Here is a 16,829-nt window from a genome sequence, read left to right as displayed (position 1 = left end):
GCATTAGTAAATATTACTCACACTTCTAGATTTAAAAATGTGCAAAGAAAAACAAAACAAGCGTAAGCTCAATATCTACCCGAAAATATTAATTAAACTGACGCCTCTCTCTCTCTCTCTCTCTCTCTCTCTCTCTCTCTCTCTCTCTCTCTCTCTGTCTGTTTTTCACGTGATTATCTGCCCTGCTGTCATTCTCTTCTCCCCCCCTCCTCATCGTAAAATGTCGCCAATTTGCGGTGAGTACCTCGGAGAATCTTCGCGGCGTCTTTAGCGAACTAGAAAGTGGTGATATTAATTCGAAAACTTTGATAGACTCAAATTAATGACCTCAAATTTTATGAAATTCCGCGAGGAGAGTGGTGAAGAAAGCGCATACCATTAACAGGGTTTTATTGAAAAGCCATCGCATCCCATGGGAGAAACCACAAGGTGAAGAGAATTGACAAAAGTTAGCAAATTCCCTTAACTTTTTTCATCTTTTTATCTTTTTACGTCTTCGTTCATCTATATGGGAGTGTTCACAACAAAGTGGACTGAAGATGAACTTTACGGAGGATTTAAAAAAAATGAGAGAGAGAGAGAGAGAGAGAGAGAGTGGAGAAAGGATTTTTCCCCATGTTGTACGATTTCCTAAGTACTATGAAATCGAATGAAAGATTGCCATTCGTACTTTATACAACGGTAGTGAAATGATTGGTGTTTCAAATATTCATATTAAGTAGACTGATCAAAACTGAAGCTGGAAACAAAGAAGTAAAAATAGGTGGCCTTAATAAAGAATGCTGTCATGAAGAAAGTTGGTTTATCACTGGTGTGGGTTAGGTAACCTAAAAAGTCAATACCGCCAGTGTCGCAAAATGAGAAAGCCCCGCCCTTCGAGTATGCTCCAGACATAGATATATGTTTCAAAACAAGCAATAACACCTAAGATGTTATACAGTAAGACATACAAAGCAGCCGACATATTGTCAGTCACAGGAACCACGGCTCTTCGCCTGGACCTTATTCCCACCTCAACGTACACAAAAGACTAAGAAGGGGAGGCCTGGCTATAATTTAAAACAGTTAACCCCTAGCAAATGAATTCACTTAGAACATGATTAAATAAATTCGGATGCTGCTCGTTCACTTCCCAAACCATTTGCATTTGGGATGACGTCACCACAACCGGAATGGATAAGTATGCATTACTCATATGAAATCACTTATGGTTAATTAATTTGGGATATTGCCTTGTTAACTGACCAGACCATTTGAATTATGGATGACATTATTATAACCTTCTGGGTGAATATATTATACATTACTCGTATGTTATAGTATAAGGGCTCCATGCTGTGTTACAAAGTCCTCTAGAGTCGAGATGACAGTAGTTATATCATAAGGATCAAAGGTTAAATATTTATATTTATTCATATCCCATAATCATGTAATTCAGGCAATGCAGTGAGTAGTTAATAATAGTGAGTGTAGCTATGACAAATAGATATGTAACTACCTAAGGAAGTGGACATCTCAAGATTTCACTGATAGTGTTTATGAGTCCATCTTAAGCTAACGTGCCTGAAGGAAAATACTTATCGCTCAATGGATAAGTGAGTTTTGAGCTGCCAATATATAAGATGAAATGCATCATCATTCTTAATAAAAGTAAAAGACAAGTAATTCTTCACTTCCATTCACTTTTAGTCCTGCAAGTTCCATACATAATAGTGAATCCCTTTTACCTTAGTGTTAACTATCATTGTTACTATTTTTATTTAGAGAAATCTGTTCCAAGCTTCATGTTTACAATCATGTTACTTTAAAGATACAAGGTTGGAAATTACAAGCATCAGACCTTTTCCCTCTTCCTGCAGTACAATACAGAGAAAGGTCAGTTCTTACAATGGGTAGCCTTTCATCTTGAATTCACCTAAGCTGGAAATTCCCTATGCCATATCCGACTGAGAGAATTTTTAGACTGGATTTAAACCACCTGAGCTACGTGCACCAATGAAATTCTTTCATCGGGAGACAGTTTGCCAATGGGGAATCAAAGCATAGAACCCACCCACGCTACGACGTACTAAAAATGGTATTTCAAGGTAGCAATTCATCTTGAATTTTCTCCAACAACTGATTTTGCTCTAAATAAATCTCATTTGTGGTTTGATTGACAAGGAAATGTCAGAATGGCCATCTAAAATTTGGTACACGGTAAAACGACATTAACACAAATATCTACTTTTCAATAGAACCCTTGAAAGTTGTGTCCAAGGACTTTTCTAAAAAAAAAAAAAAAAAACTAATTTTTCATGAAATCAGATCCTCAAAAATAAGCCATCCCTAATAAGAGGCAAAAGCTCAAAGGATTGGGACTACACCTTTAAAAAAATTACTTTTTTCTTACCCGTCAATATCACATTAACTTCCGCTTAAGGCTTCATGATGGAAACAAATTTCTTGGGTAATGACACTGCAGAGTGCAGTAAAGTTTTGAAAGTTTTGAAACGAAAACGACATTTAAACCAGAGTCACTAACTGTTGCACTAGAAACTCAGATCAAGATAAATCTGGAGGTGGCACTGAAAGATCTGAACCTATAACTTTAAAGATTTTGCAGACGTCAGGTATATAAATATGTAGGTGAGTACTTGAATTGCTGTCAAGTCACGGTCGGAACGCTGGGAAGCTAAAGAAAAACAATTAAAACGTATTTCTAACTGTACATGTTAAATTACATCTCTAAAAGACGGTACAGATGATTGCAAACAGTTTCAAAATATCAGGTCTTAAACCTTCATTTACAAAAAGTATAGTCGTTGTTGTCAGAACAACTACTAGAGGGTAAAATAAAAACCAGTGTCAGTGTTCTAAAATGTTTATTTATTATATTAAAACCACGGTTTGAACCTTTAAAAACTGTAATGCTTATGCTGTAAAAACACCGAAGCACTACTTTCTATCTAGAGTTAAATTTTTTTAGTGGCAACTTGACGGAGATACGTCAAATTATGCCGTAAGTCACTAAGAAAAATTTTAACTAAAATACGGTAGGTTATGGCATTAACATAAACGAAACTTGAGCGACAACCTGAAATGAACACTAACTTAACAATATACCTTTTCTTGTGATTAAGGAATATAGCTTTGATATCAACATTGAAAGTGAACGGAAATCTAGATAGTAATTTAGGGAAATGGTGGAACATTGTGAGGAGAACCTTTGAATACCTTTCACTGATACAAGTATTTATAAGGAGAGAGTTCCATTAAGGGCAAGGAATAATCATCATAATCAAATCTTCGTGGGAGTGACTCAATGTCAGGAGACAGCTGGGCCTCTTTTTTGGTGACAGGCATCATATACCTAGACGGAAACAGTTCCGTGAGCGGTAAAGTGAAGTCGTCGTTGTCGAACTTGGGACTGAACACCTTGCTTGACTGGTCGTCAAGGAAACCAACACATGATAAAGCTGACTCGTCCTCAGGTTTCGATTCGTCGTTCATCTTCGATGGAGTCCCGTTGGTAAGGCAGTTCAATGCAGACGACTCGGTTATAGTGGTCGGCTCATGATGCATCTCCGAATCATTCGGTGATTTGGAAGAATTCGATGGTGTAAAGACATAATCATCTTGATATGATACACTTACGGTATTGGGAGTTGGACAGTGTCTTTCAGCAGAAAGAGTAGGAGCAGATGGTGACGTTGACAATAAGTCATTAACTGCGGATAGCGTGATAATCACTGGATCTTGACAGATTTGAGTGTTTGTGCTTTCTGTGGGAAGATTTCGAAGTCTTATATTACAAAAAGCCGCTAGATCTATAAGGAAAATATATAACTTTGGCGTAAAAGCAAGTGAAAGGTAGTTAAAACTACTGTAGCCCATTGTGTGATATTAAACCTTATTTAAATTTTTCAGTTGTATCCCATTACATTATTTTTCTTAAAGATAACCTCCAGCAACAACGTCTCTTTCCCAAATTATCTTCTAAAGCTATTTAAAAGTGAAACAGTTTCCTTGTTCAACTCACCCAATGATATCCAATCAGGACATGATGAATCGTTACTGTTGAAACACAATGACTCATTATTCTCCATATCTGTAAATGAATGATAATAAAATTGTAGTAACAAGACGCGAATAACGAAGGGTGACAAAAGTAGAAATGATAATGATAAAGCCACACATGGTCATGATATGTATTGGAACCAAGGAAATTTTTCCCTGCGCATCAGTCAATGACAATTATAACATTAGGGATCACTACTCTTGGCTCACATATCAGGTAGCAACTGTATTCAACTTATTTATAACCATCATAAGGGATATTTCCGACATACCATGTGAAGTCGGAAGATATAATGTTAACATCTTAGATAATTAATTTTCTACCTTCGAAAGTTTAAATATTTATCAATTCATTCCTAGCGCCATCCAGAATGCAAGCTCTTAGTTCAGTTTATTCAGCTCAGATGCTGGGGAAAAATTCCCATCCTAACTATCCTAACCATATTTATCCTAGAGGAACCTGACACTTTACCTGCATGGGCCAGTATCTGCCTCCTACTAAGATCCTAGTGTAACGTTTCAACGTAAATTGTTGTGGATAAGTAAAACAATCATATGCAAACATTGCAGCAAAATTCATGTTGAAATAAAACGGGAATGACCACGAGATAAAATCCGCTAATAAATAATTTACGGAATATTTCCATAATTCTTTATTAAATACAGAATGACTAACTTTCATACAGTGCGCTTTGCAAGGCGTAAAATAGACACTACTTCAGTTTTTAAAGTGTCCGTTTAACCACAGGTGGCTTGACCTCTAACTTTCGCTTTTCAACGTGTTTCTTTCTCCCAGAGCTCTCTGACCACCTGGTTGTTCAACTTGAAATTTTTCATACTGCACTTACGTCTCTTATTCAAGAGCGAATCTTTCAAACCAATACGAGCGTGTCTGGCTGAGTTGTTTGATAACAATGGCCAAAGTCCGAAAAGGGGACAGGAGAATATTGGGGGTGTTTAAAATCACGCCTGACAATTAGTAATCAGTAAGAAACACACTGCTCATTGCGGTCAATGATTAAACTACTGTAATTAAAAGAGAATTTTATTATTTATCATTTGATATAAACACTGAAGAAATAATAGTTTCTTTACAAAACTGAGCGATATTAACGACCTTATGCCTCAACGAAATGAATATCATAGCGCAAACAAAAATATTAGTAATATATAAGGGGAAAGGGATAAAAATCAGGCAAAAACAAGGAAATGAAAGGAGTATAAGGAAACGTAGGGGGCTAGGTCCAGGGGATATTTTGTGCCCCCATGGCGGTTTTGATCTTGAGCTGAGTGAATTCTATATATCTTATAATAGGTGTTCAGCAAGGTTATATTTGGACAAAATAAACCTTGTGAAGGAAGGAACACAGGACGCGTGGATTATATTCATACATACACACATATGTTTATGAAAGTATATGTGTATATATATACATATACATATACATATATATATATATATATATATATATATATATATATATATATATATATATATATATATATATATATATATATATATATATATATATATATATATATATATATATTAGAAGTTAATAAGCAACAAGACTATTCAAATTTTAATAGATAGGGCTGTATGCCCGATATGACTAAAATATACAAATGTAAAACAAATAATCTTATAAGTTATACGCAATTTGCTCGTCTAAACCTATTACGAAGAAGGGGATGCAAGATAACCTCAAATTAATCAAATGTGATTTACAGTAGGTTGTCAATTATCAGGGAAACAAAACTTAACGCTTCTGTGATAAATAATAGGCGCGTCACTATCTACAAGTATGGTTTATCCTATATTGTTTTGTGCAAGATGATATTTACGTAATATACACTGTCTCGAGTTATTAACCTAATCCTAAATATTTGAATGAAAAATTAAGATCGTCTATTGGCTGAGACGCAGATGACTGTTAAGGCCTGTTCTCACAAATTTACTAAAATCCCGTGCAATAGATACGTCAGCATGTGAAGCCAGAAAATGGAATTCTTTCTTCTTTTAGAGTTCCAAAAAGTTTCTTACCTTCGATCTTTTCCAGCAGGATGCAGAACCGAGAGAATATGCCAAGGACGTTAGAGCTCGGACACGACGATGTTGGAAATGAAGGGAAAAGGTCACTGTGTCACAGCCCTAAAACTGGACAGTTCTAGAAATTGCGATGGTGGTTACTGCGTGTACAAAATGATGTCTTTATACCTTGGCAAAGGAATGCAAACGCTATACGGGCAAAAATATCGCGCTGTTAAAGATTCATTTTCATTCTATATTGCTATATTCTCTTTGTTGATTGTCGAACAGTCGTTTAAGCACAGTTTGGATGTCGAGTCGTTGTTCACTAGAATCTGTTCCCAGACTGAAAAAGTAGTCATTGACGATAACTGCACTTCGCGTTTGTTCAACAGGAATCCGACACTCGCCGATTATTCTTATTCACGATCTTTCACTTGAGCCAAGAAAACAAGAAAGTCTACACCAAACCTCTAACCATTTTTTGTGACAGATAATTCCCCTTTCTTTTGTCGATCAATCTGTGAATTTTATTTACTCGTTCCATAAGAATGAGCTCAATTTATGAGTGCTAATAATATCATTATAAATTCCACGTCATTTTTCTTTAATCCTTAGATGAAGTATATATGGTGATACTTTCAGCCGAGGATTAAATTGAATGATGCTGTGATGTCACACGGTTACGTCAGCTTCCGAACATTATTAAGTGAATTTGTGACGTAAGGTGTTTATTTACATTCTTAGTAGTGATCTTGTTTGCTGCTGCTATAACTTTGTCCATAAAACAAATTTTGATATATACAGTATATACTCAATTTTTTTTCCTTATCACTGGTTAGCAAGAAACCATTTAGTACAAAACATCATAGTGCTCTTTTTTTTTTTTTTTTTTTTTTAGTAAAGCACAAAATTATACCAGACGAGGCCAGATGACAAAGCCATAATTACGGAGATCGTAATTCAAGCAGCCCTATCTTTCATTTTTGTCGTGGGAGGGAACAGCAATTTTCCTGGAACACAAAGTATCTCGTAATAGTGGCAGCATATAATAGTTACACCCTGATCTTGCTAAAGAAATAAAACTGAAGACAACGTAGACAGTGTTACGCCTACTATACGTTTTTAGCCTTTTACTTGATCGCCATTCCCGATGCCTTTTTCCAGTATTGCTGTCCAGCTCCTCATTGGATGGGTTGGTATCGTTCTCGGCTAGCACTCTGCTGGGCCCGAGTTCGAGTCTCCGACCGGCCAATGAAGAATTAGAGGAATTTATTTCTGGTGATAGAAGTTCATTTCTCGGTGTAATGTGGTTCGGGTTCCACAATAAGCTGTAGGTCCCGTTGCTAGGTAACCAACTGGTTCTTAGCCACGTAAAATAAGTCTAAGCCTTCGGGCCAGCCCTCTCTAGGAGAGCTGTTAATCAGCTCCTCAGTGGTCTGGTTAAACTAAGGTATACTTAACTTAGCTGTCCAACACCTTAGTTGCTTCTTAGAGCAGCCGCGAGGTTTTCTTCCAGTTCCACCTTTAGATCCTTGTAATTAATTTCGTTTATTGTCTGGGTCTTTTTATCTTGCTGTCCAACAACTCTAACTCTCTCTCTATTCACTTTCTCGGGTGCTGAATGGCACGGAAGTGCTCCTGTGCTTAGCTTTACAGCCCATGTTTCATAAAACCGAAGCAAACTGTGCGTTGGTAAGCCCTTTCCTTTTTTAGATTTTCGTCCAAACTCGAATTTATCAATAAACAGAAACTGTCCAGAAATGATCGATTCCTCAAACTGATGAGTTTCAGCGGAAAAATATGAAAGGCAAAATTTGTCTTACCTTGATCCCTCCAGCTGACGCTATTGAAGTGTTCATATTAATTACACTGTAAATTTAATTAGGTTCTGAGTTTGTTGCAAAAATACTGAACCTGTAAAATAAGACTAATCTCACCACTGTAGATCATGTAAGCATTAACTCTAAGTAACTATCAGACAAGTTTCGGTAAAATGATACGTTTTCATTTTTTGGCGTACTCTCCTGTTGTATTTGTCGTTCACGTGTTTCTCGGAATTTAAATGTTTCTGATAATTCCACATAATCTGGATTTGTTCGTTTTAAAATGAATACTTTACATCTTGAAAATGACAAGGAAGGGTTTTTAAATGGACAAAATGAGTGACTTGGCAGACGAATTTGATAAGCATATCTTCCAACAGACTGCAAATTAAAAGTGTTTTTAAAAAATTATTCTTAATACAATATCTCCTTTTTAAATGTCATCCCACCAGCTGGATCGTCCCCGTATGACTTTGACATCAAGAAAAATTTAAAAACTTTCAAAGACTCATAGACCTTGAAGTCACATTCATTACATTTTAGTATTATCTTAATGAAATAAAGGGTTTCCATCAATCTATCGCTTTAAAAAATATTTAGTAAGTCACGTGCACCAATAATTACATGCAAATGAAATGGCACTATGTAATATTGGTACTGTAACGTAGTATCTATCCGTCAGATAGGGTATAGTTTAAAGTTAGTTATCATCATTACTATTTTGAATGACCATTTACGTCTATACAGATCATTAAATATAAACAAATATTTTTCATGTGTCCATCTAAGGGTTCACGTGCATTATGCCTGCAATAAATATCATGAATATTATCTAGAGTAATATCTTACCTAATTTCAGAAATTTTGGACAGCTTTTTTTAGACCTCGATCACTGAAAATTATTCGGGGCTAAAATATACCTTTATATTATTAGATATTTTAACATAAAGTAAAATACCCAGTGTTAATTAATATACTGGCTTATGACCAAGGCTAATGGTCCAGCTCTGATGAAATAAATATTTAAACTATACAATTAATTAAGGTGAAATTTCGAAAAATTCTTTACTGATGGATTTCGAACATTAGAACCACTGGATTTCGAAGGTTCTATCAATATTATATATATTTTCAAATGAGAGGTCTGATATTCTGTTTGCATTGTAATTAAAATGCATAAGATTCTGTCACTTTTTGTTACTCAAAATGAGATCATATACATATATGTATATAAATGTATGTATATATATACATATATATATATATAGTATATATATATATATATATATATATATATATACAGTATATATATATATATATATATATATATATATATATATATATATATATATATATATATATATATATATATATATATATATATATATATATATATATATATATATATATATATTCTGACTCACGTCGGGTTTCAGCGAATCACATGCTCATGTATTCGTTATTTCCAATATACACATTATATATATATATATATATATATATATATATATATATATATATATATATATATATATATATATATATATATATATATATATATGAGTGTGTGTGTATGTGTATATGTGTGTATGTGTGTGTGTGTTTAGCTTAAAATAAAATGTTCATAAGCTGGTTTAGTTTGGTTGTGTGGAAAAAAAAATTGGAGAATGAATGGCTAACTAATCCAGTGAGAGATATCGAAGCACTGAATGCCAAGACAGTATAGAGAAAAATGTAAGAAGGAGGTTTTAGAAAAGAAGGGCTCTTACATCTATGAACTGCGAGAACATTTGTAAGTCAAAGATTAGATGTATTTTGACTATCATAAGCAGCACTGATGATGAGTCTTCTGTTTAGGTATGCTGACCGGTTTTTAGCTTTCTGTAAAAGAAAACTTTTGAGATGTCTTTGTCTGTCCGTCCGCACTTTTTTGCCCGCCCTCGGATCTTAAAAACTACTAAGGCTAGAAGGCTGCAAACTGGTGTGTTGATCATCCACCCTCCAATCATCAAACATACCAAATTGCAGCCCTCTAGCCTCAGTAGTTTTTATGTTATTTAAGGTTAAAGTTAGCCATGATCGGGAGTATGGCAACGCTATAGGCCAGGCCCCCACCGGGCCGTGGCTGAAAGTTTCATGGGCCGCGGCCCATACAGCATTATACGCTGTACAGGAAACTCGTTTCTTCGGCGCATTTTTTACTTGCATTAGTTCATCTTTTCCTTTATCAATTATATATACTGCATTTCCTGAAAAGGTGGTCCCATTGATCAAGAAAAAATCTGCTGACTCATTTATATTCTGAGTTTTGAATCGTAGAGTAAAAAATAAAAAAAAAATTCCTCAGTCTAACATTCTCATCATACATACACTGAAGGTTTGTTAACATAAGGTTAGAAATACGTGGGAACGTATGAATGCATATTCTTTCATGCATTATACATATATATGAATATAAACATTACTTATTTAGTAGTACAAGTAGCCATATATGTACATGCAACAATTACAATAACAAATATTACGCAAATGTTATGCTTTTGCTCCAAAACTTTCCCTGCTTGTAATTGGTATTCTCCCCGACCAGTGGTTTTCTTTGGAGAGCGAACGGAGTCCATACTCAGAGGAGCTTTTTCGTCAAGACCTGCCTCCTAATTAGGCTAATTACCGAGACATGAGTGGCATCGAATCATATTCCAATGTGACATTTATTCGTCTTTAATGGTTATTTGATAACCATCTGCAGTTTTTTTTTTTTTACTTCCGTCATTAGGTGGTTGACTAGGATAACTCTCTCTCTCTCTCTCTCTCTTTCTCTCTCTTTCTCTCTCTCTCTCTCTCTCTAATGTATAGTGTCACAGGAGAACGCAAAAATTCAGTTAACATGAGGTTGGATATATTTGGCAAAAAAAGCTGTAACCTTCTTTAATACCCAGATAATTCCGTTCTGAAGATCGGAATTATAAAAAAGGACTTGAATCTTAAGAAACAAAGATGATTAAATTACCAATTTTTACTGTTGATCAGATATAACCTTGGTTAGAACAGAGACACTTGTTTTTGCAGATGGTGAACACATTTCTAGATAAAATGGGCGAAAATATGAATACGGTTTCAAGGACTGAGAAAGTCTGATATCGTTATCTGGTTTAAGTCTTTTATGTTCAGGACTGCGTAAGACTAAGCTTCATCAAAATTTAAAAACCAACTCCAAGTTGAAAGCAAAGAATGAAAGTGTTTTAGGACAAATTCATTTATACTAGATTTCAAGCAAAGAAAAACCAATGTCTCGGTGTCAAATGAAAAAAAGAGACTTAAAAAAGATAACATTAGATTTTAATAATTTAAGTTTTATGAAAAAATAGGATGAAAAGCCAGAATGATTTCATTCAATCCTCTGACAGGGACTGCAAGTTCAGAGCAAAGAATGAGTGTTTTAGGACAATTTCATTTATACTAGATTTCAAGCAAAGAAAACCAATGTCTCGGTGTCGAATGAAAAAAAGAGACTTAAAAAGATAACATTAGATTTTAATAATTTAAGTTTTATGAAAAAATAGGATGAAAAACCAGAATTATTTCATTCAATCCTCTGACAGGGACTGCAAGTTCAGAGCAAAGAATGAGTGTTTTAGGACAATTTCATTTATACTAGATTTCAAGCAAAGAAAAACCAATGTCTCGGTGTCAAATGAAAAAAAGAGACTTAAAAAAGATAACATTAGATTTTAATAATTTAAGTTTTATGAAAAAATAGGATGAAAAGCCAGAATTATTTCATCCAGTCCTCTGACAGGGACTGAGTCTAACAGCTGCAGCGTCGAAGTAGCAGAACAGTGGGAATTCCTTTTAACCGAAAGAAAGAAAGGAAGAAAGAAGAAAGAAAGAAAGAAAGAACTGTAAGCTAGTAGTTGCAAAGTTGAAGGCATGCATATGTCGGCTTCTTTAAAAGTTGTAAATCTAGCCTGACAGCCACCGAGTCGAGGTCTCGGGAAGGATTGGTCTCTTTGAGAGTGAGAGGAGGAGGAGGAGGAGAAGAAACAAATTTCATTTCACGGTGTTAAACACCATTACGAAGATGAATGGGCTGGAATAAACGGGTAACCTCAAAAATATGTGCATACGTTTGCTCACCTGTATTCCGTCTCCATCAAGACAAATTTGGTAGGTTTGATTCATTGCCGACAACAACGGCAGTGATGCATGAATCTCGTAGCGTTCCCTGCTCCAGTAAAGTGTGAGAGTGCGAGAGAGAGAGAGAGAGAGAGATTCATCGGACGATCAGCAAGATAAGGTTAAATTGTAATTAAATTGCAGGAGTGTGCGTATGGGTGTGCGTGTGTTTATGTGTGTGTGTGTGTGAGAGAGAGAGACTCCAGTTCTATTCCGGGATTCTCATTCCCTTATTCGGTGCCACAAAGGGTACACTCGAAGTTTAGGGAATTTTTTAACCGGCATTTATTTTTCATCTTTGCTAACCCCTTGGTCATTTATGGCAGAAGATCACCCACTCTTGAGCCGGTGGGAGACCGAAGCCTCTGCGTTACAAAGGAGATTATACAAAGGAGACTGTAGGGTATTATGAAAATTAAATTCTATGCTATTGATTCATATTGATTATATATATATATATATATATATATATATATATATATATATATATATATATATATATATATATATATATATATATATATATATATATATATATATATATATATATATATATATATATATAAAGCTAGAATAGAAGACGGATTTGTTCTCATGTGTATGTATTCGTATTCATGTTAGTTTACTGACTGGGATAAATGTAGTAATAGTCTAATAATAACAGTAATTTCATGAATAACTAACACCAGAAAGCTACTGATAATTCAAAAATTACTGTTATCCAAAATTAAATAAACATTTTGATGTCATTACTGGGATGCCCAATGGAGGTAGTATTTGGTCATTATACCGTTTCAAAGTTTAGTTATTTACCAAATTTTAGTTTCTCGGTAATTATACAAAAGTACGTTCTAACAAGAAATGTCCAGAAAAGTGCCTACCTAAACTGCGAGAATCTTCCTTGTAATGACGTATCATGTGGTTGACATCATGTCATAGAACGTAGTAATGCTTCACTAGGATCGCCATTGAGAGATTGTGAAAGACAAACTTGGGAAATATGTTAACTCAAAGAACCAACTGAAAAATCACTAAACTCAAGGCTTTTTTCCTGGAATGCTTAAGCTTCACTGCTGATCGAATCATTTCCTCATTTCACAAGTAAGATTCATCTCCACTTGTGCAAATCTCTCTTTCTCGCCTTTTCTCTCTCCCATGACATTTTCCGCCTCTATAGAACACATTTTCAGTCTTCTCACTTTTTCTCTTAAAATAACCTTAATCCCCAGGTTATTTTAAGAGTATGCTCTTTCCTTCTCTGTCTCTCATCGAAATACATTTTTTCTCCTTACCTCAGAAATGCTGTCTATACTGCAGCTCTCCCTGTCTGTTTGTCTGTGTGTGTCTGTTTGTTTATCTGTCTGTCTGTCTCTCTGCCTCTCCCTTTCTCTCTTTCCTCCATTCATCAAGACCCAGTGAGGTGTCGGAGAAGAGACAAGGGTCGTGATCACCATGTTTTGAGGAAACTTGAAGACGGTCGATTGAGGGGTATGAAAGGGCTTTTTCAGAGACAAGGTATTTCAAAACGAAGATTACCAAAGATAAAAGATGTTAGGAGAAAACTTTCAAAAGAAAGAGATTAGAAACTACTTGGGGAAAGAAAATACTTTTCTTTAGAGAGATAATGTGCCTATTCGGAGGAAGTACCCGTAATTAGTAAAGCTTTTGATATTTTTTTAATAACGCCTTTTAGAGACAAGATGTTTTTTTCAAGAAAAATTGCAGGCGTCATTTATCAGATGACGATCGTATGTATCGAATAAGTTGTTCAGAGAACACAATAGTTAAGCCTGTTTTTGGAGAAAGTAACCTTTTCCGAAGGAAAGCTATTTTTAAAATGCCCCGATCAGATATTGGGAAACATTTTCCCAGGGACAGGCTGCTTTAAAAAAATGGTCTCAACTAAAGGATATTTCCGGGTAGGGTACTTTTCATCTGAAATAGTGTATAAAAACAGTTTTTAGTTTGGGAAATTACTATTTTGCAGAAATATATAACGTCTACGTTGTTATGAGATTAAGGAGGAGCTCGGAGCCAAGAGTTCGTGTTTGATATATAAATGTCCATATTTCAGAAAGCTTCGTCTGAACTGAAACCACCAAAGGTAATCTTGTTTTATCAGCTTGTCAGCATTAATAACGTACAAAATAGGATATTCCCCTTATGCGCAGACCGCCGGACTGGCAGGCACAACGCAGTTACTGCATGTTCTTGTGCCGATATGGAAAAAAATACAGAGGGAAAATGTAGAGATCTGGAATACCACCGCTAAAAAGTTCCAAAGCCTCTCAATCGTACTCTCTACGATGCACAGACATCTGTACTTTTGCCTTCGCCAACAAATTTCTTAATGAGTTTCAGATTAAGAGGCCGTATTCCAGCAATGATTTTGCGTTATTTCACTTTAGCTTTTTCAGTGTCCTTATCATACTATAATGTATATAGAATCAGTATTTCCTTTCAACAGCTGAGCTAAATCCATGACGTGTTTTGGCCGTTTATTTCCTATGGGAATATTGAACAACTGAGGACAGCTGAAAATATAGGAGTTGAAGCAAAATGAAAATGAAAATAAAAACGTGTACAAACTAATAAAAGAACCAATTCATTGACTAAACAAATAAACACAATACACTTGGTCGTTTTGTCCTCAATGTCGCCAGTTTAGTCCGGTATTCTCGAGGCCTTCGGTTCTGTACTTAACTGATATAATATAAACACTCAACCTCACACCTTATCCGGGTCAAGTCATTACCTCCATATCAAGAGACTGCAGAACACCCTTAAGTGAACTTATGTTACCTGGCTGAGCTATCCGCCTAAAATACCGTTCTTCTTGGAAGAAAGACCCGCTGATATATGTGCGCGTTACTTAGCTCGGGCACCGAAAAAATATGGTTTTACCGGGCTGATGGTTATACCTGACAAGTCATGATACCTGACTAATGGACCATGAGGAAGGCCTTGTGTTCCCTTGCCTCAAATTGCCAACGAGGTCGTTATCAAAATTAAATGCGTTCTTGAAATAATACTCATTCGAACGGAAATCCAGTCCATTTGAATCGGTCACAGAGAGAGAGAGAGAGAGAGAGAGAGAGAGAGAGAGAGAGAGAGAGAGAGAGAGATTAAACTTCAAAGCACAGTGTGCTCGCTGGAAACTGAAGCACAGAAAATGCGGAACAAGAATAAAATTCAATAACATGCAAATTCACAGAAATACAATAAGTGTCAAATGCCCCTAACGAAATTTGTCCCTGACAATCAATCAAGCGTTTTTTTTTTTTTTACTCTATGTCTCCTCTTATTCTTTATTTCGTTTTTTTACTACTTCCCTTCTCTCTTCTGTACTGAATATACGCTTTTGTGGAGAACCGGTTCGCTTACATGAATGAAATATTGCGTGCGGCTAGTGCTTTTGTTGTTCTGCCCCTGTAAAGTTTTGCTACAGATAGTTAAAAACTTCCAGATATATGCACTTACGACGCAAAGGAATGCTGTTGCAAGGCTCATATCTAGGCTGCCCTCCTATCATCAACAAAGGAAAATAGTGCCAACTTCTCCTTTTTTTATTTACTTATACACACACACACACACACACACACACACATATATATATATATATATATATATATATATATATATATATATATATATATATTTATATATATATGCAGTAATTTTTCTCTCCAGAGGATGTATTGATAGAAAAAAATCTAAATTTCTCTTAGTGATAAAAGTATAATGTGAAAATGCTTGAAAGGCAAATGATAACAAAATACCAGTATATAAAATTGCTGGAAATTCGATGCCATAAGCCTACTTCAGGCATCTCTGAAATAAACAATTCTGTCAATGTTCACAAAATAAATACAGAAGCCAATATCAGTTGTAATTGATGCAATGATTGTTAAAGTCTTGTTAACAGTTTTAGAATTTCCTCTATGAATAAAAACGATAACGGACTTCTTCTAATCGTTTTATTAACTTCTTTTGAACTTGTAACTATACGCAATTTTAGTCATTGCTTAATCTGAGAGTTCCACAGACGATCAGAAACTGTCAGTGAAAAGTTAATGTCATAAACGCAACATCATCTGTTTAATGTGTCTGTGTTTGTGTGTGTGTGTGTGTGTGTGTGTGTGTGTGAGAGAGAGAGAGAGAGAGAGAGAGAGAGAGAGAGAGAGAGAGAGAGAGAACATCAGTAAGGTCGAATGTTACCAGTGAGGAACCATCAAAATAAAAATAAAAGCAGTCATTAGCAAGCAGTCTTCCTCTGAGGTCCCACGTCCTTGAATAAATAAACTTGTTACCTTTTTCCTGCTCACGTGAACACATACGGTAGAAAATAGAATTAACATGTGAGAGAATCAGATCAAGGTACTTACATTCTTTATATTACAGCAATACTAGATGTGGAACAAAGGTGAGAGAGGCTAGGTCTGATTTGGATGAGGTGGGAGGGGAGCGGTGAGTTTTTTAGTAACAGTTAGCCAACTTTGTCACTCATGAAAAATTAGATATATTGATAAACGCTGCATTTTATTATACGAAGGTTATCGTTATCATTATTGTTATCGCAAGTTCTTAACGTCAATAAATTCGGTAATGGGATTTACTCCTTATTGGTTGGTATAAATAGCGATAAACTAACCCTTTTAACATAGAAAAGGCAATTTACCATAGGTACAATGTGCAGGAAAAATTTTTCTTCAATACTTTACTTTTGTTAAATGATTCTTTAC

The 16,829-nt window shown here is 35.2% G+C and overlaps 1 protein-coding gene across 1 annotated transcript; it reads right to left on the bottom strand.

The window, feature by feature from the left end:
* Positions 1-2,847: 2,847 nt before the first annotated feature.
* Positions 2,848-6,317, bottom strand: LOC136851908 (uncharacterized). The gene is made up of 3 exons (XM_067126264.1): positions 6,104-6,317; positions 4,022-4,090; positions 2,848-3,764 (listed from the first exon to the last, which is right to left on the bottom strand). The coding sequence occupies exons 2-3, from the start codon at positions 4,086-4,088 to the stop codon at positions 3,220-3,222; spliced, it is 612 nt and encodes a 203-aa protein (XP_066982365.1). The 5' UTR covers positions 4,089-4,090; positions 6,104-6,317; the 3' UTR covers positions 2,848-3,219.
* Positions 6,318-16,829: the final 10,512 nt, after the last annotated feature.

This window comes from Macrobrachium rosenbergii, chromosome 24 (genome assembly GCF_040412425.1).
Source record: "Macrobrachium rosenbergii isolate ZJJX-2024 chromosome 24, ASM4041242v1, whole genome shotgun sequence".
NCBI lineage: Eukaryota > Metazoa > Arthropoda > Malacostraca > Decapoda > Palaemonidae > Macrobrachium > Macrobrachium rosenbergii.
Note: the sequence above shows the minus strand (reverse complement) of the source record. Positions and strands in the feature narration are given on the sequence as shown.